Source organism: Cygnus atratus, chromosome 1 (genome assembly GCF_013377495.2).
Source record: "Cygnus atratus isolate AKBS03 ecotype Queensland, Australia chromosome 1, CAtr_DNAZoo_HiC_assembly, whole genome shotgun sequence".
Taxonomy (NCBI): domain Eukaryota; kingdom Metazoa; phylum Chordata; class Aves; order Anseriformes; family Anatidae; genus Cygnus; species Cygnus atratus.
This window is the reverse complement of record NC_066362.1, coordinates 119,651,953-119,676,743: the sequence shown is the minus strand read 5'-3', so window position 1 is coordinate 119,676,743 and position 24,791 is coordinate 119,651,953. Positions and strand designations below refer to the sequence as shown.

The 24,791-nt window shown below is 36.1% G+C and overlaps 1 protein-coding gene across 1 annotated transcript in view; it reads right to left on the bottom strand.

Moving 5' to 3' along the window:
• Window positions 1-24,791, bottom strand: part of CFAP47 (cilia and flagella associated protein 47) — a 308,902-nt gene that overhangs the window by 260,992 nt on the left and 23,119 nt on the right. The window contains 12 exon segments of the mRNA XM_050712219.1: window positions 7,951-8,045; window positions 9,936-10,080; window positions 10,642-10,719; window positions 11,733-11,864; window positions 12,666-12,788; window positions 13,966-14,096; window positions 15,085-15,329; window positions 16,005-16,221; window positions 18,489-18,585; window positions 18,702-18,891; window positions 20,390-20,542; window positions 20,909-21,122. Of these exon segments, the coding sequence (XP_050568176.1) occupies window positions 7,951-8,045; window positions 9,936-10,080; window positions 10,642-10,719; window positions 11,733-11,864; window positions 12,666-12,788; window positions 13,966-14,096; window positions 15,085-15,329; window positions 16,005-16,221; window positions 18,489-18,585; window positions 18,702-18,891; window positions 20,390-20,542; window positions 20,909-21,122 (1,820 nt within the window).

The following is a 24,791-nucleotide window of genomic DNA, read 5'->3' as shown; positions in this document are numbered from 1 at the left end:
CCACCAGAGTGGTAATATTGTTTTTTATTACTATTTCATAATTATTAAAACTAACTTCCGAACTAATCATGATAATAATAGTAATAATAATTTTCCAATGTTGAAGAGAAAGACTCAGCTGTTATGGTATAGCCAACATAAATGAAATGGGTTCAGAGAACCAGGTGGAACCTGAGTTAAAACTGACACAACTCGGCAAAAAAGAAAAATACTCAAAACCACCATCACTGAACCTCACTGAATTCTAGATTACAAATTAATTGATTTTGATCTCAGTTTCATTTCAGCAATCACATCCCCAAATAAGTGGGGTTTAGAATTTAAAGACAGCATGTTTAATTTTACACAAAATTTTCTGTTTTTTTTTTCCTTTTTTTTTTTTCTGACAGGTTATGCATGTGATAAACCTAATTTATTTCACAGTGCACTTTTCAAGAAGGTATTATATACCTTTCACTTGATCTTTCCAAGATCTTTCCAACACATTAGAGCAGCACACTCTTCAGAGAAAAAGATATGGATAACCGTAACAAACGTAACAGAAGAAAAACCAAAACTTCTACCATAAAAACACTGTTGGAGTCTTTCAATGACTTACCTTGAAGGACACTGAAAACTTCAGAAAGGATTGTGGCCTACAAAATCTGTATGCTGCTTAAAACATACAGTAAATCCAAGTATATGAAAATGTTGAAAGCTTTCAAATACCCAAATACCACAGGAAATAGTGCATCATGCTTTATTTGCATATATGTGGTAGTGAGTAAAATATATAAATGACAGGAAAGAAAAAAAAATATGCTGCCCCAGGAAAGGAAGCATATATTCATCTGTAACAAAATCAACCCGGAGCTTAGGTAATGAGAAGCAAGTACACAGCATTTACAATGTTTGGAGTTCCAGCAGGGTTTTTAATACACAATTACAAGCTCCTGGTGAGCAAGATGTGTGCTGAGCATTGTGGAACATTTTGCATATTTGCATTCAGCAAGATGAAAACATGGGATGAAGGGAAACAGATCACTGTGCCCTTGTTTATACTGATACTTCAAATCTGATAATGACTAGATTTTATAACATAGAATTACACTTTTCGAAATTAAGATGGTGAAAGACATTTGAAATTTTCAGTATACTAATATTTGAGTTGGATCATAAACAAAGAGCGAGTAAAAATCTCCTGATGTGATTTAAGTATTCTTCTAGTTTAGTACCTCAAGTCACCCACATAAAATACTTCATGCTACATCTTCAAAGTATGTGCTTGCATCATAAAACCACATAATTAAAAATTAGACTGAAAAAGGATCTTTTCTTCAGTGTTAGAAGTTCCTTTCACTTCAAAGTATGTATGAAAGATGTTGCTACTAACAACAGTGGCTCCTTGCAGTTTTAGACAAAAAACTATCGTCTCTTACAGTTGAAACTAAAAAGCATTGCATTTCAAGACTGAAATCAAAAATCATTTAAAACTTTATATGAAAACACATGAGAAGTTTGATAGATTAAAGCTGAATACATTTTTATTTGGTAACCTTAATAGCTGTTAAAATGCATATTTAAGAGACCACTGCAAAGTGATCCAATGTGAGAGAGGGAGAAGAAAATTTTCCTGGACTCTTCAGGTCAAGCATCTTGTATAACAGTCACAAACCAGACTCAATCAGAAGCTTTTATCATACTCCTCAAGCTGTATGTGAAGTTTGCTATACTGGTCATGCTTAGTCACTGTACATCTTCAAAAATATAAAATGTAATATACTGCCCATATAAATAGCATATCTCACAAGCGTTATGGCTCACCATAAACAGAAGAAAAAGAAAAGGGGGAGATGACTGCACACCTCAGTGCGCACCTCAGGTGCGAAGATTACAGTCAGCCCTGGCAGCTCCCTATAGCCAGCATGGACATCCTTACATGCGAAATTCTAACACTTGAAACATCATTGCCAAGAAAAGCTATAAAAACAAGAGACCTAGAGAATCCCTTCCATCCCCAGCATGTGTCACAGGTATACCAGTATAATGATACTGCATTTTTCAAGACGTAGAAAGTTTGGTAAGATTAAAATACTTTACCTATAATAGATACCATGACTTTATATATTTTTCCTACCCTGACTTAAACTAATTATGAACGTCAATTGGAAAGAAGGCATAATTTGCAAAGTGTTAGTCTTAGAAATTAAGAAGACTTTAAAAGAAGCTTTTAAGCTTTTTTTAAAAAGAATAGCCACATGCAACAAAGCAGCTTTTTGTTATGCATTCACATGGAACACCTCCAAAAAATGTAAGAAAGGTTGTGTAGGCTGCCACAAGAAGATAGCAATTCTTTAAATAAAGAATCTGCAATCTTTCATTTCATTAGGAGAAAAAAAAAAAAAAAAGCTTTTTTTCTCCTTAGAATTCCTAAACAGAGTTGTTGATTTTTAAGAAATCTTTCTGATCAGAAAGTTCAGCTACCCAAACTCATCTGAATCTATGAAATAGGTTTCATACAATGTGGATGATAGCTCTAAGTCTAACATTGAAGAGTGAACTTAGTTGAAGGCCTTCCTGCCTCAGGCCTAAGTACTCCGTGCAATGAAAATAACAAAAAGGGGAAACAGCTACCCCAGAAGCCATGACAATTAAAAAGTTATTTTAAATAAAATTCGTGCATAAAAAATAAACTAATTCAAGCAGAATTGTCCGATTCAGGGAGCAATCTGAGTAGAACAAAAAGTTACATTTTTTTTAAATAAACTTTCAAAGCAGTTACCTCATTTCTATCTTTACTAAGCACCCTAATGCAATAATGCTTTATGCTTTATATGCTTTATAATAATTACCAAAGTGTATGTTCTTAAGGTTGAGTGAAAAATTTTGCTTTCAAATCCAAGAATCAAATAGTTTATTTAGCACAAAGAGTACATATCTCCCTAAAATTAAAAGACTTGCTTTTACAGTACAACTTCACACCAAATTGCAAGTAAATCAATGAACTAATTTATGACTTCAAATTAACTTAAAACACCTGTATAAGAAAATAATCTTGTATTTACAACATAATATGCAGAGCGATCAAATATCTTGAAGCATTAGAAATCACTGAATTTTTGTGTAAAGGATCTTTTTAAAATTTATTTATAGCACTAGCAACAGACAGATTTTCAGCAGTGATACCTGGAGAGAAAGTGTAATGTACATTAAAAAAAGCAGTTTGATTAAAATTTAAACCTAACTATAAAAGTACATGGTACTGCAGAACCAAGGTTTTATGTACTGCAGCTGTATACAACATATATTCTCAAAGTCTTGTAAGATTTAACATTAACTCTTCCTTAAAATATACAAAAAAATTTAATGCAGTCTAAATTCTCCAGCTTTCCATCACATATAACCAGCATAATGAATAATGTAAAAATGTTCAAATCCATCATTCAGAACACTGAAATAAAACTAAATCTTTCCCTTGTATACAGAGATGTCAGAGATGGTGCACCAGCAATACCCTGATTATTTTGTAATTCCACAGCTGATTTTCCATAGGATTCATTTCTTACACTGTGAATTCTGTGCATTAAAATAAATAAATAAATAAATAAATAAATAAATCCATCCTTATCAATGTCAAAAAAAGGTGGGGGAGGGGGGGCAACACCTATCACTTCTCTATATGAAGTCTAAACAACAAGCTCTGACAAGTGTGACTTGCTCCATTTATCTCAATCAAAGCCCTCACAGGTCTCCTTAGTCTCATTATTACACAGCTGTGTATTTCATATTTTTGCCCAAGGTACTGGAATTTTCTATTCCAAAATATATGGTACATATATATATATATGTAGTTGAAGCAGCACACTCCTGCACCTTGCTTTGCCTTTCTGCCTTACCAAAACTTTCATAACACTGCTGCTAGCAGGTGGATCATCCTGCCTTGAGAAGCACAGTGACAGCTAAGGACCAAAAATTGTCACTGAGCAAATATTCAACATGATACCACACTGCCCGTTTCCCTAGCACAAAGAAAAAAAAAAAGAAAAAAAAGAAAAAAAAAGAATGAAGTGCTCCTCGACCTTACTTAGACAATCAGCCTGCAGACCATGAGTCACAATCAAGAAAAACCATGCTTCTTGGATAGGGACAAGAGAGTTCCAACAAATATTTGGCTGGATGTTCATGGTTTTTTTTGGTTGTTTTATCTGCTGATTTGTTGTTGTTCTTTAAATCAATACGAAATTTTGTTTTACTCAGCATCTGAAATGAAATGACTTACAGCTGGCTAAACCTTCTTATATTGCAGTGAAAAACACATGAAATGTAATCATTATTTGAGAGATACTTCATTAAAAGTATAACAAAACAGAAAAGAAAGGATCATATAGCCTGTATAAAAATATGACATTAAGGATTTGCCAGCTTACCTATTTATATTTACTTATTTGTATATTGTTCTCACTTATGTACATCTCTGACTATAACTGCAAATGAATCCCACTATTCAACTCTTTCCGATGAGGCAGAGAACTATGTCACCTCCAACACCTTGGCTGGAGTAACAGGAAGGGAAAACCATGCCTTTACCTGAGCAGCATCCTAGCCTTATCTATAAAGCATCAATTTCATTTTATTGCTTAGACTATTGGGAGAATTATCTCAAAAATTGTAGATGTTATTTTATAAACATGCCAATATACTTCATCTCTAAGAATGTCTTTTGATATCACATGTAATTGTTCATACTAAGTTTTAGCAAAAACTATCGCAGCTATTCAGAGTTGCTATGTGTCTACTTAGTTTGCTATTTTAAAGCTTTTTAACATAAAAGGAAAACAATTGCCAAGATGATTTTTAGCAGGAGTATTCAAGATTGATTCAATTCCATATTTCTAGTATCTACTTTCTTAGCACAACACAAATTTGTGGGGTTTTGTTGGTTTACGGATAGCGTTGTCAGTAATGATGACTACAACAACAGCAGGAAGCTTTAGCAGAACCAGACAGCAGGCAGAAAAGAATTCTTTTCACTGGGATACAGAAGGCTTGCAGCATCTGGGAGGTAAGCTGGGTAAGAGCAGTTGTCCAGAAAAAGTGATGATACCAGAGAAACAGCTGTTCAGGTGGAGAGGCAGGATATAGTGCTAGCAACTGTGAAACTTGAAGAGAGTAAGCTCAATGTAGAGAGAAGATCTGAGCTTTTTCAAGACTGGAAAGTCAGAAAAGAGATGGAAGAAATCTGGTAAGAGAAGGGGCAAATCTAGATGCAGTAGAATAACAGCAACTCAGATCCAAGGGGGAATGTTCTAAGAATCTGCAACTAATGAGAGTCTCTGATCACAACAAGAAATGCTGCTACCCATACCACTTTCTTAACAAAACTAGACTTATTATTAAAAAAATTATTTTATTATACTATTTTGCAGGAGCTAGATTAAAGAAAAGCTACAGCATCCTGGGGGGGGGGGGGGGGCGGGGTACAGGCACTTCCAGATGCTTCCTTGGTCATGCCATACTGTGGCACATTTAGTTTTCAACGTTTTCTGCCTTTTACATTAATTAGTGCTATTGCTCCCAGCTATCAGTGCTTCATTAAAGCTCAACAATGTTAACATGTGACCACCAGTGGGTTGTAAGTTGTAAGTGTATTTGGGCATGTCTTGCCTGGTAATCAGTAAGCTGCCTCCTGCCAGGCAAGCAATAATATACTTGCAGCAGAATGGAAGCACTGTCTGCGCACTGAGCCTACCTAGCACAGGGTAGAGACAGAGAAAAGATGTGAGCACATGGAGAGAAGGGGAAATGGAAATAAATAAAATTTGTGAGAGCAGGGCTTATTAATTGGTTATGAGGCATGAGGCACCCCAGGGAAGTTTCCTTTTTGAAGTTCTTTATTCCCTTACTTCTGAATGAAGTTGTTCTGCTTGAAAACAAAACAAAACAAAACTATGCTGCTCAAGACTGGAAAAGCACTCAAAGTTTGAAAAATTAAAAAAAGATATTACAGAGAAAAACTATAATCAACAGATGCAATATATTTGACAGTGACTTATTTTTTTAAAAAGAGCTGTCTGAAAACAGACCCAGTTAAATATAAGATTTTTTTTCCAAAATTATATCATTAGAGCAGATTGCAAATTGATATAGCCTTGTCTTCAGTTAGGTTACCTTATCACCAGCATCAAATGACAGTTGGAGATCCTTGTCAATAACCATCAGTAATGCTCAGACTACAAGTGAAATTAACTAAATAAGTGGTTCAGAAGACTTCCGAGACAGTAGACGATTCTGCATGTTTAATCATTTGAATGTACAGCAGTGTTAGAAGCAACATATCTATTCTTAATCCATCCTTACACTTGGCAAGGAAAGAAAACAGTAAAATAGCTTAATCGCAGCAGGGGGGAATAGGGTACTGGGAGTCACATAAAATCCTTATTTTGATAGTTTGGAGGGGATGGGGTTCATTTACAATTTTAGAGTTGATATTTCACTAGTCTGGAAGGGGATGATTGGCCTCCTTCTACACTGCTTTCTACTACAATGAAGAATAAAGGATCAGTTTGTACAGCAGCACTATCACCAGAGAAACCCCATGCCATAAGCAGGAAAAGAGCTGTCAGATACTAGGTTATGGCTCCCGTCAATATGAATGTAGTTTAGAGATACACAAATTGTATACACAAATTTCTATTCTTGATCCTTCATACCTAAACGAAAATGTCAACATTTTCCTTACTGAGCTTCTCTTCAGTTTGACAGTAGGTCACTGGTGATATTCTGTGTACAATTTAGCATACCTTCCTAGCACTGTATCCAGTCAACACCTGCCTTCCTTGCGTATGTGAATACTGCACCAGACAATGTCAAGATACTTATAAAGATATGACATCTACTGCTTCTCATCTAACCTTAAGGCCTGCTATGCTACTGGAGGAAATTAATTCAATCTTAAATAATTCATTTTTGATGAATATATTAACTCATCCTCTGTCAGGAAAAATTCAGGGTAGCAAGCATACTATAAATTTACGCCACCAGTTATTTATTTTGCAATGGTTTACCTGTGCACACAAAATCTAAGCTGAAAGTAATAAGAAAAAGAAAACCATAGTGTTAACAGATGAAGGCTGTAATATGCAAGTATTTATTTGAATGATGCTTGGAACAGAGAACTTGACTTCTATTCAAACAATAAAATCCTAGTTAGGAAGGAGGGACAGTAGGAACAAGGGAGAAAAGAACATTGTTGACCCTTCCAAGATGCATTGTCTCTGAAATTCATTTTTTTAAGGTAAAAATGAACCTAATGGAACAGGTTTTTGTGCTGTAACCAGTTGTTTGTTCTGAAAGAGGTTTATAATATCAAAGACTAAGTTTTGTTGCTGTTCATTGTTCTCCATATATATGAAAATCCCCAAACCCTCCACTTAAAAAATGTTGCTCAATAGGTTGACTTAAAATTTACTATAGTGCTGCCTATTGATGTGTACCACCAATAAAATGCAATGTTCCTGATGTAAAACTAACCCATAGTCTGATATCTTCAATTTATTTCCCTCATATAGCTCCATTAGAAAGCAACTTTGCTGATCTTTATGACACACAAAACTCCTCTACTTTTGTAGTCCCTTGAGGTCATCTGAGAGTTAAACCATAAACTGCTGCAAATAGAAAACAGCCACCAATTGGTGAATGACTTAATGAATGTGTGGTAAGGATTTAAATGTATTTGTTCTCCATTTTGAAGTCATTGGAAAAGTGTGTTGTCTTTGTGTGCATACTTTAAAGGAAAAGAAACAAAAGTAGTATAAGTTATTTCAAAACTTGTTTTCTTAAGAATGAGATTACTGTTACAAAACTATTGCACACACTAAAATGTACATCTAGAATGTCTATATTCTCTCATTGTAGAAATATTACAGAGTGCCAGTTTAATTTAGCTTAATCACCAGTGCCCCATCAGCCTACCTCTTTTGGCATGAAGGACAACGAGCACTGCAAAGATGACTTTCCCTCTAAGTCAACTGAATACAAATAGGGCTCTGAAGAACAGCTTTCAACCACTGTCAAGCAAAATTCAGAATCAAGTTAGAGATGTCATTACACTAAATATCAATTTTGTAATAATTGCAGTAATTGAAAGTGATTACCAACACAGGTATATACATGGTAAATATTTCTCATCTAGTTATGAATGAATATAATATTTCTCATAAGCATTCTGGATGTAATTTTGAGAAGTGTTAATCACCAACTACCTTCATTAAAGTCATTGATTTGGGGAATATTTGAAAGGAAAGAAAAAAAAAAGAATTAATTTATCTTTGAAGAAAAGCATCAGGCAAAAATAGTTAACTAAATAACAAAAAACTCATACCACAGGGGAAAAAATGGAATCTTAGAATCATAGAATGGTTTGGGTTGGAGGGGACATTAAAGATCACCTGGTTCCAACCCCCTGACATGGGCAGGGACACCTCCCACCAGAGTAGGGTGCTCAAAGCCCCATCCAGCTTGGCCTTGAACACTTCCAGAGTTACCAACTTCTGTGGGCAACTTGTTCCAGTGCATTACCACCCTCATAGTAAAGAACTTCTTCCACATATCTAAAATAAATATCTAAATATAAATCTAAAATAAATATCTACATATCTAATCTACCCTCTTTTAGTTTAAAACCATTACTCCTTGTCCTATCAATACAATCCCTAATAAAGAGTCCCCCTCCAGAGGGAAAAAAAAAAAAAAACTTTGTTTTCTAAATAACTCTTAGGCATAATCTGCACTACAGAAGTTTACCAGTAAGGCTTCCTTAATTTAGCAGGCTTTCAGGCCCAATTTTAAGACATAGGCAGAAGCATGGGTTTCCAATACTTAATGTAAAACTCCTTTGAGGGATTATTCATCCTAGAGGCACACCATTTGAACAGTACCTGACCTGACTGAATACCCCATTACTTGTTCCAAGCACAAACTCTGATCTAGAAATCATGTGCAATGAGTCAATTCCCAAGCTGGCTAGCTGCCTGTTGTAGACAGTCTTGCAGTCTTCTTCCAAGTTAAGATGATCAACTAGGGGCACCCACTTTCCCTTTGAAATCTACCATGTGGAAGAAAAACCCTCTGTTCTCATCAGATCATTTGTTGTGATCATCCACATACAGTTCTACATAAGGACAACTAAACATTACAATATTGGCTTGCACAAGAAAAAGTATTGATTTCCCAAGCTTTCAGGGACAAGAGGCCATAAGAACATAAATTCTCTCATTAATGAAGTTGTTTAAATACAGCAAAGGTGGTACCAGGACTGAATTAGAAAAGGGATGAGCAACAATGAATGAAGAATAGGAAACTGCAGTCCTATCAAGAAACAAAGAATAACAACTGAATTCCACACATTACCCCAATGTCATTCTAACTTGTAAATCATGTAAATCATGTAAAACAGAGGTCTTGTGATTAAGGCACTGTTAGAGGAAAAAAAAAAAAAAAGTCCAGACCTTTATAGTGATGTTGAATTAACTTAAGAGTAAATGTTGTCAAAACAGTGGATAAAAGTCCATGAACAGGAAATAAGTATAGTTGTGCTTTTGGGTTGACTTTTTGTTTATTCTTATTGTTTGTTTTAACTGGTGAGAGGGTGCTCAGACATTTTTATATGCCTTTGCAACTACAGGCAAAAAAAAAAAAAAAAAAAAAAAAAAACAGAAATCTACAGGCAAACTGTCATTTTCCAAGTGCTTTTTTTTTTTTTTTTTTTTTTGGCAAGCATCATTTTATAGGCAGAATAAACGGTCTCATTTTAAATTATATTAAGCAGCAGTTTTAAAATAATCATCTTAGGTTTTCTGTTAATCAGAAAAATTGTATACCAGAAATAGTCTGACAGATTTTCTCTTAGCATTACCCTATTCTTTATGTAATGAAAGCTGATATACCAAAGCAAATACCTGAATGGTCTTTAGCACTCAATTTAAAATCCTTATACTTGAAAAAATCAAACTCCACTCTGGTACGTGCCTGTCCTTTGTTCTGAAGCAAAAATGGAATTGATTTTGTAGAATCAACATAAACACCACCAAAGTCAAATAGTTCCTGTAAGTTTAAAGAAAAAAAAATGAGGTCAAACCCGTGTGAAGTCAACTTTGTAAATGAACAGCATGTGAAAAATATAATTGTTCAATGACTCAGAATTTATAATATATTAGGCAGCCATCTCAATTAATTAATTGTCTTGCCTAACTCTTATCTTTAAATTCTTTCCAAGACATCAAATGCAACGAAGTCTACTTACACCATCAGGAAAGTTCTCCTCATTCAGTAAACAGATCAGTGGATTCACTTTTCCCTGTCCTATACTTTTCTCTATTACTACCTTAAAGAAATCCCTTTTTAGTGGTGTTTTTTTTTTTTTTTTTTTTTTTTTTACAGGTGTTCAAGTTCAAAGGTTAAAGCTGTTATCATTTAGTGAAACTTTCATATATACATTTATTTTTTTTAATTTCTGTTCCCAAGTTCTTCTCTGTGATGATTTTCTCAGGAAGTTAGTACAGAAAAAAAAAAAGGAAAACATGAAGAAGGAATTAGCCACTTTGACATCAAGATAAAGCAAAAAACTACTAATCTTACCCGTTGCTACAATTCCTTCATACTTACCACATCAATCTTTATTTCAGGGGTCTCTACAAATCCAACAATCCTGAGTACTAGTACTCTCGAATTTCGCACTGCTACCTAAGTTAATGGAGAACAGTGTGATTGTTGACAAGATCATCTGAACATAACAATATCATCAAATCTGTCAAAATTAAATGAGAAAGTGAAAAAGAAAAAAAAAAGGTATATAAGAACCAATAGTGCCTTTGTGGTATACCATATCTGGATAGTCATAGTTGTCAATAAAGTTTCAGGAAAGACCATTCTTCTGCAGACAAAAATAATGCTGCACAGGGTTGTATCATTAGAATGAAGTTTCCTCTAGCAAAAGAAAGCTAAGTGGATGAGTTACATCTATTTAGCAGCTGTGAGGACTGGAAAGTATACCTGAAGACAAATTGCTTGAGGGAGCTGCTGGCACAAAGTAGATGTTTTAAGCAGTGTTTGTTAGAAGTGGGAAGAAGAATGACTAGTAGGTTTAGTGAGCATAATGTATGCAGCCAAAGACGACAAAGAATCCAAGATTAGAATCGGAAAAGGTAGCAAAGATCAGCTTCATAACAGAATCCCTTTTTTCTTCCCACTTATCTGACCAAAGACAAGCCGACGAAGCAGGCATGCAGAAAACAAAGTAGGATTAGATCTTTACTGCACTCCTATTATCAGACCAAGTTTACTGGTAAATTCATCTCCAAGATAACCTTTTTGTAATGTTCATGAGAAGTAGTCAAGAAATGAAAAACACTGCAGTATTTCAGTCCTGCTACTCAATAAAACACAAAAACTGTGCATATGTCTACGTGATCTTATGAAAACAAGGAGATGTTAGTTTCAGCAGCTTGCCAACAGTATGCTATGAATCATCTCAACTGAGAGGCTGTTTAGTACTTCAGAGCAGTACTGAGACCAGAATAACAGAATGGCTTACTAGCTATCAACAGCTGTAAGAAAACATTTTTTTTAAGTATTAGAACACTTCAGATAAAATTCAAAAGATGCTCAGATGCACACACATCTCAACATTCAAACATCTCCACATACAAACATGGAACATAACACTCAAAAGCCAAAACTCATTCAGTTTTGAATACCTCCACTCTTGTATCAAAACTCATTTTTGCATTTGGAGTAAAAAGGATTTTGAGCTCAGCATGGCCTCCCACAGGTACCACCCCGTCATGAGGGGTGATCAACATTCCAGGCAGTGGATTTGAATGAAGGACCTTCAAACACAAACGTATTATTAATAGTATTGGGGAAAAAAATCACTGCTAAAAAAATACATTACTATATCTATCACAAAGATTTTATATTCTTACAAGGTGAACCTTTATAACACATAATAAACAAATTACAAATCCAAATAAAACAATCACATAGTACCAAAATAAAGTATGAATAACAGTTCTGAGGATTTTAATCGGAACAATTCTATGTCACTATATAAGTATAGCAAATTATTCTGTGATCAGAACTAATGAGGTTAGGTTTACTACTAATTCACGGCTTATGTGTTTACCTGCTCCAGCTCACCTCTTACCCAATTCACATTACAGCCTACCATGCTCTTAGTTGTTAAGCTAGCAAAATAATCACATTTGCTGTGACTGGTCTGAGTCTACGCATGCATTGACTGGGCAGCCAGTATGAGAATAAGATGACCAGCCAGTTCACTTTCTCAATACAAAAACATCCAAGGTGTAAATGCCTTTTTATAGGGTACACCAATATGGGATTCTTCTTTCACCTATGGTTTTCATGCAGCTTCTAAAATCTTTTCAAGGAGTTTTTATCTCTTTGTGAGACACTATCACTTTGTCAGGTTTGGATTGGTGGATAGACAGACACATAGGGACAGAATTCCTCTTCATATAAATCTTTTTTCATCTGAAAACTAGACAAAAACTGAAGCAGTTCTATCTAGTAACTGAGAATACAAAGCTGTAACACGATCTGATAAAATGAACTCCTTCCTCCTCTCCACCCCCAAGTAATTAAACATACTAAAAATAATTTTAGTTTACTTGGAAGTAGGCATGATTGTATCCTGTGTTTTGAAGAATGGCTGTCTTACAAGTAGATAAACCCATTGGACAATGACTGAACGGTATCCTTTGTTCTATAAACTGAACTTTCGTGGTACCAAGCTGTCAAAAAAGAAGAGAAAGCAAAAACAAGCAAACCAAATAACATATTACTAAGTATAAATAAATAATCAGCCTTATTTTCTTTTCATTACATAATAAGCTAACATACCTCTGGAAATGTATACATTAGAATTATTTAAACAGAAAAATATACATTTTACAAATGTGACAATATTTAAACAATATAATGAATTTATCTAGATTCAAAGTTAATAGATTCAAACTCAAATACATTTCTAAGTTAATTTAAAGATAAATAAAAATATTTTAATTAATTTTAATACCACAAGCTCCATGGTTTTTTTTCATCTCAGATGTGTGAGCAGGACAAGATACTTTTTAATAGCAGTAATTTTTTAATAGCAGTAATAATGCCAATATTCTAACTTGCACACAGCCTGATTTTAGTTATGACAATTTCCAAGGTTTCAAAGGAAAAAGCTACCATGAAAAGCTACCAGTCATATCAAAAGGAAGGGGGAAAGTCTTATTTGTGTTCAAAATGTTTACATACAGAGCATGCAGCCATCAGAATAGTTAAAAAAAAAATTAAATCATTCTCATTCACACTTCCTGGCACGTAACATTCCATACCAAATGATTCACCAAATTTCGTATTTCTGGAAAATCTCTAATTTTGTCATAGGATTCCTTCTATAAATTTATTCTATTCCACCTTAAAATAATTTGAGATTCTCTTTGCCACTGTTCAGAAAACTATCCAGAACATTTATTTTCAAAATAGCAGAAAACATGCTCAAATAACAGGACAAAATTATGTTACAGCCAATCCACAGTAGTTATGCTGAAGCTATTCATACTCAAAAAACTTTCTATTTTTCTTCTCCTTGATTTGTATCCCTTTAACATACATATAAAGAACTATCATATCACCTCTCAACCTTTGTTTAGCTATACTAAGCAAGCCAAGAAGAACAATTACATTTATATAAAGACCACTCAGTTGTGGTGCCAAAGGAAGTATATAACCACAGCCAAGACAAAGGCAGTCTTGCCTTCTCCATCATTTCTTTGGAGCAACACTCTTTTTGTAAATACGTCAAGGAGAAACCACATAAAATTAAAATAATTTTTGAATGCTCAACCAAAGAAACATATTTAAGAAATTGCTTGTTAAAAAAATTTGCTTTTCTAAACCTGTTGTATGATGTGTTACCTTTGCAAAACATTTCAACTTAATTGTGTTTCCTTTACGCACACACAAGTTGAATTCTCCTGCTTCTGGGGAGTTGAACCCTGGATGCCAAACAACTTCACACTCTAAGTCTCTATAGGGCTCCACAAAGCCTAAATAACATGAAGAATTATTATAGTCATACACATTTACAATTATCAAATTATGTTGTATAATTACAAATAACACAAGCACATTAAAATCAAATGACTTTCTATTATTGAACACAAAGCCTACATTTCAAAGATGTTGAACAGTATGATGAATTAAATAAGGTTAGTTACTGAATTCTCACGTCAATTGCTCAACATCAGTTTATCAGCATCCTGCAGTAAAACACATTCAAAGTTCATTGATTTTTTTTGGCCTCAAATTACCCAAATATTAAACTTTAACAAAAATTGTAAAAGAACAGACAACCCTTCTGGTAGACTAATACTTCTGGGAAGGAGCATATGCTTTTTCTTGCTTGCAATTGATTCCAAACTCAGAATCAAAATATCTTATTTCTCAAGAATCAGTGCACACCAAGCTCCTCATCTAGCCAAATCTTTTTTGCACTGAATAAAGCCAACTCGGTTAGCAGTTAGTTTTTTAAATAAAGAAGCTCCAACATACTCTTACAGAACACTGTCTTTCAAAGGGAAAAAATGTCTCACACACTTCTAACAAATGTCGATCCATAGTGCAAGTAAAACTAATTCCAGGCTGAATTATATTTGTGTCACTTACACTGTCTACATCAAATTCTAGCAGCTTTATTCATACAGAACTTTTGGAAAGCTCCTTAAGAGCAGTGTGATGTTGCTAACTGCCATTAAATGGCTGCCTCACTTTTTACATATCAGCAATTTGAGCTCAGAAAAATGGCTACGTGAGAGCTGCTTGTTGGACACAGAAACAACAAACTGGACTTAGCACATGCTAGTAGGGTTTACATAGGGAATGCTGCTCTGGTATTAACGCTCTGATCTGGTACTACTTTGGGGATAAACTGATGCTGAACCAGATAAGAGTTTATAGAATCACCTGGACATTTGTCTTATTTAACGTTATTGACATTTAAGATACATGAATACATACTGTATTTGCATAGCATACCTTTGGCTGGCTGTATAGAAAATGCAGTTCCCTTATCTGTAGTTACAGGTTTCCAAGTAAACTCAGCAGAATGGTTTCTGGTATTGTATACCCTGACAGTTGTTCTAAATTCTGTCTCTGCCAGGTAGCCAGGAATAGGATTTAAAATCAGTTCCCTTTCAGACAACTGAAGTTCAACAGACACTGCATTTGCAATGACCAGCACATGCCCCGGATGTTTGTTGTTTATTGTGTAAGTAAAAGATCTGTAGTATAAAAATAAATATTTCTCAATAGCATTTTTAGATTTATTATGCTGTAGTCAAAGAAAAAATTATGTGAAATCGAATCATTAGGAAGAAAATACAGGAAACAACTGAATATGAACACAGTTCAGACTGACAAGAGAAAAGCTATCTGTAATAGATTTGCATGTAACTTAAGCCACCTGAAAGGTGAAAATCATCCCATAGGATTATCAACTTCATACTGTTTGTTCACAAAAGCTTTAGTAAAATGAGAATTCTGTCTTGACACCAGAGATATAGAAAATGGTGTGCCTATAAATTTACCCAGAAGGAAGTGTATCAATAGATACAAGCACAGATAGAGAGATGCAAGACTGACAGAAAGAGCACAGTATTTTCATAAAGTTTCTCCTACCATATAAAGTATAATAGCACAATTTTTGCTGATATACAGGTGGCACTGTGGTTATATATGCTTTTGCCACAACAGACAAGAAAGAAAGAAAGAAAGAAAGAAAGAAAGATTAATATAATAGAAATTTTTTGCAACGTAAATCTGCATGTTATTGATATTACCACAAATCAGTGTTCACCAAGTATAATTACGCCAAGTTTAAAATAGCCGCACATTTTTTCTTTATTCTACTACTGCAAATTAATTATGTAAAACAAGATAAATATAAAAAACCTTACCTTTTAAACATTCCAAGCTTGTTTGTCTCAAAGACTACTGGAATATAAGTCTTTGTAAGAGGAGGCACCACCTGACACAGTGGACTTGTCTGCTCTAGTTCATCTATTTCAATCTCAATTTGTATCCATATATGGACTAACAAGTTATTGACGATATGTAGTTTTCTGGCAGTTGTAGAGTACACACAAACATCACCAAAGTCCATAGTAGAAGGACCTGGAACATAGAAGAAATAAGATCTTCAACATTAAATGGTAAAAATTAACATAAGGAAACATAACTGCTAAAGGAAGCATACTAACTAAACTACTAAGGAAACACAACTACTAAAAAATTCTGATCAAAACATTTTAGTCCCCCAATTTACTGACTTAGCTAAAACAACCCTGTGGTGGAAAAAAATCATATTTAAATTTGGAAGTATATATCTTCCTACCTATTGCAACCCAAAAGTCAACACCAATATTTATTTGTTAATTCAGTCTTAGACAGCTATTTAAATGGGAAAAGCGAAGTGTTAATGACAAAAGGCAATATTAGTAAATCTTTTTCTTTAATTAATCAGATATTTAACTGGCTAGACAAACAACAATTAATGATGAGTATTTTCTTTTTATTTGTTCCCTGATATGTGACAATTTGGTTTCATAATACATATAATTTTGTGGTGACAAAATGATCTCTCTACTGTATTTACTGCTATCACTGATTTTTATCTGGTCTGCAAACTTCAGTGCTTATTGCACTAATCAAACGTTTTATAAAACCGTATGTACTTTTTCTATTTATATGGTTATTTTTATGGTATTTATGGTTTACTTTTCCCCAAATATATCAGTATACACAGCTAGAATATTGAAGTTCTAGCTTCACTGAAAATTAAAAAGACAACCCAGAAGGTAATACATTTTTCATTTTGAAGCTAAAAAATATGACCTGGTCTTGTGACCTTAAAGCAGACCTGTTTTAATATCTATATTAGGTTTATGTGGCAATGTTTTGGTAGTGAGGGGGGTGCAGGAGGGGCCTCTGTGAGCAGAGCCCAGCAGCTGCCCCATGTCAGAGCAGAGCCAGCTCCAGTCAGCTCCAAAAGGGACCTGCTGCTGGCCGGAGCCGAGCCAGGGAGCGACGCTGGGTGGGCCTCTGGGAGAGCAGAGTTAAGGAAGGGGAAAAACACCATGCAACAGCAGCTGGGAGAGAGGGGTCAGAAATTGTGAGAGACCCAGCCCTGCAGCCCCCAAGGTGAGTGCAGCAGGAGGGCAGGAGGTGCTCCAGGCAGGCAGCAGCAGTTCCCCTGCGGCCTGTGCAGGGAGAGGCCCCTGGTGGAGCAGGCTGTCCCCCTGCAGCCCATGGGTCCCACACGGAGCAGATCTCCACGCTGCAGCCCCCCCGTGGAGGAGCCCACGTGGAGCAGGTGGATGCGGCCTGGAGGAGGCTGCGGCCCATGGAGAGCCCCCGCAGGAGCAGGGGATTTGGGGGGAGCCGCCACCCGTGGGGGACCCATGCTAGAGCAGTCCACTCCTGAAGGACTATACCCCATGATATGGACCCCTATTGGAGCAGTTCTTGACATGGGCAGCATCCCCACAGTGGAGCAGAGAAAGAGTCTGAGAATGAGGGAGCAGGAGAGACAAAGCGCTTTGGACTGACCACAGCTTTCGTTCCCCCTTCCCCTGCACTGACCAGGAGGAGGAGGCAGAATAGAGTCTATTGGGGGAAACTGTTTTTAGTTGCTTTTAGTTTTCTAGAAGAGAAATAAAAAGACTGCTCTAGTCAGATATTAGTTGGCAATAAATTATATTAACCTGCTTTATGCTGAATCTGTTTTGCCTGTGACAGTAATTGGTGAGCGATCTCCCTGTCCTTATCCTTGCCCTTGAGCCCTTTTCCATGTTATTTTCTCCCCGTATTCCTTTGAGGAGAGGAGGGAGTAGGAGAACAATGCGGTGCAGTTTAGCTGCCCACCGGGTTGAAATCACCACAATCCAACGTGTTGTTAATAGATGAACCCCTCACAAACTTTAGAAGGCACTCCGCATCACAGAGCTTTCCACCGGAATTATTTTGAAGGAGGATCCTGAAGAAGTTTTACTCTATTGCGCCATCACTATTATCTCGAAGAAACATTCTGAAGGCTCCCACAAACGTTGATGATATTAATGCTGACCTAGATATTACCCGATACAAGCCATAAGAGTATGAGCAGCCCTCATATTATGCAGCATACATTTCTGCATAATGGGCCATACCATAACGGGTCTTTAAAGAAAGCTCTCCTTTCACACTTTTCTTTCACGCTAATCGTATCTCCCTATCATCTGGTGAGTACAAAGCTTCAGTTAAACACTAATGTATATATCAAGCTACCACTGAATTAATCAATTTTCTATTTAAGTTGAAAAATTATGAACATACATTGTGTGTAACAAGTAAGTGCTTTTATAACAACTGTATGTGTTTAGTAACCAAAGTAAAAATCTTACCAATTAGTATTTGATGAAGCTGTTTGGGTGTCAAAGTTAGACTACAATCTTCCTTCTCTTGGGTAGAAGATGGCATAACACGAAGCCCGCTCCAAATCTGGGATAAGCACAAGACATCTTCTCAGAACAGAATCAAAATTTTTATTCTTTTTTTTTTCATATATATGTGTTAAACAGTTTATGCTTACGTTATTACTGAAGCATTTAACTTACTTCTTTGATTGAAGATTTAGAAGCACTTGCTGCCAGTCTTTGACTAGTTAATAGGCAATTCTCGTCTAAAGGAAGCATTTTGAACTGTAACTCCTCCTTGTGAAAATCTGTGATTGAGATCTGTGGTGACACAAGTCCTTCTGCAGGTTTAAGGCCTATGTTCACAGAATTATTATAAATATAAAACTGCCTGTAGGCAAGGGGAAAAAAAAAAAGAATAGGGAAATCTAGAATTTTGAGCATTTTATTATCTACACATTAAACTACCTAAGATTATTTAATAGAACAAATAATACTTTAACTGAGAATATTTCATTAGAAAAAAAAATGTAATAAATGCATTTAAAAGTCTTTTATATCTTTTATTTTATTGTTTAGACAAGGACTAACAACCATTGCATGCTTGTGGATGCTGCCTAGCTAAATGTGTTACAAGCATTATGGCTACCAGAATGTAATTATATGCCGTCTAGAATATACCTTAAAGAACAATGATGTTGTAAAGTCAAACACTTAAAAGATAACAAATGACAAGATTACAAAGGATCCTTTAACATGTGTATGTCTGAGCTGGACCACTTATAGCCTAATTTTCTGATCAATTAACTTTTCTTGCTCAAGGTTAAGCTCCAATCAACTTCACCTGCAACCATACAATTTTAAACTTCCATAGAACTTACACAGATGTCTCATATCAAGTATTTAGAAAATTATACTGATTTCAATAACAACCATAAATTCATCTGGTAATTGTGAAATGTGCCTTTCTGTTCTTGCTCCTCTTGAAACACACCTTGAATATGTTATGGTCGTATAAGTTATGGTCATATAAACAGCACAATACCAGTGCCTTCCAAAAAAACCATATACCCTGTGCATGCAGAAAAAAAAACAATACATCCATCTCTGCAGGCTTTGTTTGAATCATGACATATGTACACAGAACAACTTAAAACTGAAATTACAGCAATAACCCTCTGCCCCTATTCATTTTTAAATAACGAGTTTTGAGACTTACCAGTCTTAAGGTATTACTTCTCTTGCCTTAGAAGGTTTTAAAGGCTTCTATTTTTTTAATAAAATTTATTTTTTAATAAAATTAAAAGCATCAGAACTGTCATGTAAAGTTTTCCCAGACTATAGTTTTCCAAGGTTTGTTCCACAACATACCAAGCAAATATAACAGATTCTTACTCCATAAATTTGTGTTAGTTAAGGCTAGAATGCCAGTACAATCCTTTGATCTTCTCTCTGTTACACTACACAAGTTATAATATAACTCACATATTGAACCCATCACTATGGGTGAGCTAGACATATTGATTAGAAATACATACAATTTATTATATATAAAAAAAAGATTCCAACACAACCATAAACACTTTTTTGCAAAGAGCCATAAGCAATTCTTCTTAAAACCTGGTATCTTAAGTTCATCTTAGGTTTTATTTCAAGTTCCATGGCCCTGAACATAAGTTTTACCCTGGAAGTAATCTCTAAGTGTCTAAATCAACATTTGACCAAAACTGGTTTTGAATACTTTATAAATGAAGATCGCAAGACCATAAGCATTTCTGGATGTGATAAAATTTGGCATAAGATTGGCACCACTAAATCTATTCTGCATGTATATATATATTTTTCATACAAGCCTCAAGTATTTATTTATCCTTCAAACAAAGTCTTACCTGGTGACATCTTTCTGCAAGCGACGCTGCCTTAAACTTGAAATGAAATTGGCATAGTATTCCTTGTGTACTTCTTTTAACAGTCGTTCATAGTCAGTATAAGAAAACTGTGGATCTATGTAATTATATCTCTCAGTCTTCGTAAAAATAGTCCTAAATATTTAGAATCACAGTTTCATTATTTGTATTAAATGATTCTGGGTTTTCTTAGAACTAAAATATATTGATTTTGCTACATATATATTTCACCCCAAACATTCATTTTATCACAGCTTATTATTAATATTTGACGTTGTAAAGGCAACCATAAAAATGAAACACTGAAACTGTAGTAGCTACATTTGTAGTTTCACACAAACGCACCAAAAAAAAAAAAAAAAGTGCAAGAGGTTCAAGGTTAATGAATTTCAAACAACTTTCAGCCTGAAAAAAAACAGTAAGCTGTCATATGAGTCTTAATCTACTGTGCAGTATATATAAATTATTATTTTTAAATATTATATTTGCTTAATTTGTTACCTGTATTTTTTATTCCGTTCGCTAGGCCTAATGCTGGCTGAGCGGTCATTAGGAAAAGCTATAAATGCATCACCCTTACAATTTCTGTTTATCTGGTGAGTATGGATTTGTGTTTGGGTTGATTTAAGTATTGCCACAGGTGCAATATCAGTGCACAGTCCTGTGCCATCAGCTACAAATTGTCCAGTTGCATTGGAAATCATTGGTGTTATACCTTAAAATTCAAATAAAACATGTTACATACAATTATACCAGACCTCTCGAAACAAAATTCTATAAGTATTTATATATTTATATAATTCAAGTACTATATCAGACAAAACATTTCATAATTTATAATGGTTCACCCAGCAACCCAACAATCAGTCGTCCATCCTACTGTTTTTCTCAGACACGAGGACCATAACAAGAGCCAACAACTTTCCATAGTCAGACAAATACTGGTGCCCAAACCACTTCTGTTGTGTCCAGCTGGGGCACTTTATCTTGCATGTACACACAACCACACACTTAGAGCCACAACTGTGACGACACTGTCTGCAGTGTCCTAAAGCTTGTCACAAGGGCTGCAAAAGCAAGTTTTTGACAAAGACTCCCAAGCAACCACAGCTTAAAAGAGAGCTCAAATATTTTTCACTGAAATTTTAGAAAAGCACATATAGATCACAGAGGAAAATGATGACAGCAAAAAGTCCTTGTGTTTGCTCACCTCTCTGTATATAAAGATACACGTTTAAAGCAGCACTAAAAATAAATAAATAAATTATTGGACTGCACCTTCCTCCCCGCATGAAAACTGATACATTAAACACAGTAGTTCTATCTACTTTAGCCTTAACTCTAATTTGTCTAAAATGGCTACAAGAATAACTATTTTCTGTTGTCCAAACTGTTGGAGACACACAAGCAAGCACACAAACTTAACCACAGAGACTGGGAGAAGTGAACAGGAAAAACATAGTCTGTTGATATAAGGATCTAAAAAACTTCACATTCCCCCCACACCTCAGTGAAGCTTAAAAGCAAAACATGGGTATCAGTAGCCTGTATAACAGAGATATTCTTCATAACATCTTTATTAGCCTGCAAGTTGGAGCAGAATGGGGTCACTAAGAGAATAAATGGTAGAAAACAGCATTTAGAAAAGCTGACAGCCACCAAGGGCATTGAATGTGAGAAGGAAATCAAGAAATATTGATAAAGTTTAAACTCTGATGATCATTACCATTTGAAAAAAAAAATATATATATATGTAAAAATATGCATGTGTGTATGCTGCAGGTGTTTATGAGCGTACATTTTACATACACAACTGACACAGAGAATGGTGAAGTACTCAACTTTTTTGCCTCAATCTTCACAGCAAGTGCTCTAGCCACACCACCTAAGCCATAGAATCCAAAGGTAGGGTCTGGCAGAATAAAGACCACCACTGCAGGAGAAGATCAAGTGCAAGACCATCTAAAGAACCTCATGAGATGCATCCAAGGGACTTGAGGGAACTGGCAGATGAAGCTGCTAAGCCACTGTCCACCATATTTAAATGTTGGGGCAGCTCAGTGAACTTCTCAATGACTAGAAAAGGGGACACATTTCCCCATCTTTAAAAAGGAGGGGAAAAAAAGATGACCCAGGGAACTACAGGCCAGTCAGTCTCACCTCTGTGCCTGGCAAGATCATGGTGCACATCCTCCTGGAAACTGTGTAAAGGCACATGGAAAATAAGGAGGTGACTGCTGACAGCCAACATGGCTTCACTAAGGCCAAATCTTGCCTGACAAATTTGGTGGATTCCTATGACAGGGTTACAGCATTGGTGGATAAGGAAAAGCAACTGACATCATTTACCTCAACTTCTGCAAAGCTTTTGACACTGTCCCACACAGCAACCCTATCTCTAAATAGGACAGACATGGACTTGGCAGATGGACCACTCAGTGGGCAAGGTTGCTGGATGGTTGCACTCAACAGCTCAAGCATCCAAGCAGAGATCAGTAACTAGTGGTGTTCCTCAGGGGTCAGTACTGGGACCAGCACAATTTGTTGGTGACATGGACAGGGGGATTGAGTGCACCCTCAGGAATTTTGCTGATGACACCAAGCTGTGCAGTGCAGTCAACACACTGGAGTGAAGGGATACCATCCAGAGGGACCTTGGTAGGCAAGCCTGTATGAAACTCAAGCAGTGCAGCAAGGCCAAGTGCAAGGTCCTGCACCTAGGTTAGCACAATCCCAAACATGAATATAGGCTAGGCAATGAATGGATAGAGAGCAGCCCTGCAGAGAAGGACTTAGGGGTACTGGTAGACAAAAAGCTCGGCATGGACCAGCAATGTACACCTGCAGCCCAGAAAGCCAACCGTACCCTGGGCTGCATCAAAAGAAACGTGGCCAGAAGGTCCAGGGAGGTGACTCTCCCCCTCTATGCTGCTCTCTTGAGACGCTGCTGGGAGTGCTGCATTCAGCCTAGGGCCCCCAGCCTGAGAGACTTGAACCCATCAGAGAGGTTCCAGAGTACGGCCACAAACGTGATCAGAGGTCTAGAACACCTCTCCTATGAAAACAGGCTGAGAAAGTTTAGGTTATTTAGCCTATGGAAGAGAAGGTTGTGGGGAGACCTTACAGCAGCCTTTCAGTACTTAGAGGGGGCTTTCAGGAAAGATGGGGAGGGACTCTTTATCAGGGAAGATAGCGATAGGATAAGGGGTAACAGGGTTAAGCTAAAAGAGTGTAGCTTTAGATTAGATGCAAGGAAGAAATTATTCACTCAGAGGGTGGCGAGGCCCTGGCACAGGTTGCCCAGAGAAGCTATGGATGCCCCATCCGTGGATGCGTTCAAGGCCAGGCTGGATGGGGCTTTGGACAACCTGCTCTGGTGGGAGGTGTCCCTGCCCATGGCAGGGTGGCTGAAATTGGATGACCTGTAAGGTCCCTTCCAGCCCAAGCCACTCTATGACTCTATATACACATATACAATCAAGAGCTCTTTGGAAATGTATTATAAGCACATATTTCATATGGACTCAAAATATGAACCAAAACGTTAAGACGCTGATCCACAGAAATATATCTTAATAGTACTTTTGAAACATGAAAAACACAGATTCTGGATTTCATACAAGTAATCATCAGAAGTTCTGGGATTTATTAAAACTGTAGTTTCTCATCAATTCTTGATTGCCCTGGATATGAAATACCTACCTGAAAGTACCAAAAATGTCCAGTAGTTTATCAACCACTCTGATACTTGTAGAAAGAACAGCAGTGTTGTAGGCGACTCCACGTTTCATCCAATGACTGCCTGTTTTTACTTCCCCTCAATACGTTCATTGAATAAAATGGATATTGTCTTTCTGTTTTTCCATTAATCAACACATCTTCAAGTGGGCAGTAGTATGTTAAGGAGTATTCAGCTACCCTCCTCTAATTTATCTACACACAGAAACCAGATGCACCACTATACAGTACAGCGGTGTTGCACTAGTACTACCTGCAGATGCTATGGCACATTTGATGCCACAAAAAGATAAGTTTTCCGTGACTGGTTTTAAAATCCAGCGACAGGCTTTGTCAAATCTACTGTTGAGTGGTTGTTCATCAAACAAATTAGGAACATGATACCATGAGGAAAAATTTATCAAGAGGCCAATTACTGTATAACCTGAAATATTTTTAGGCTGTCATGGGCTTCATTGGATGGGAAGAATCAATGGACACAGCCAGCTAGCAGACAGTATTAACTGGCAAATTCATCTGGCAGTAGTGACTTACAGCCAATAAACAATACCCTGTTGTCCATCTAACTTTTTTTCCCCCTGTGCTTTACCTCTCTCTGTTGAAAACTTGAGCATATTAGCACTGTATAATGGCATCTGTCGAAAAC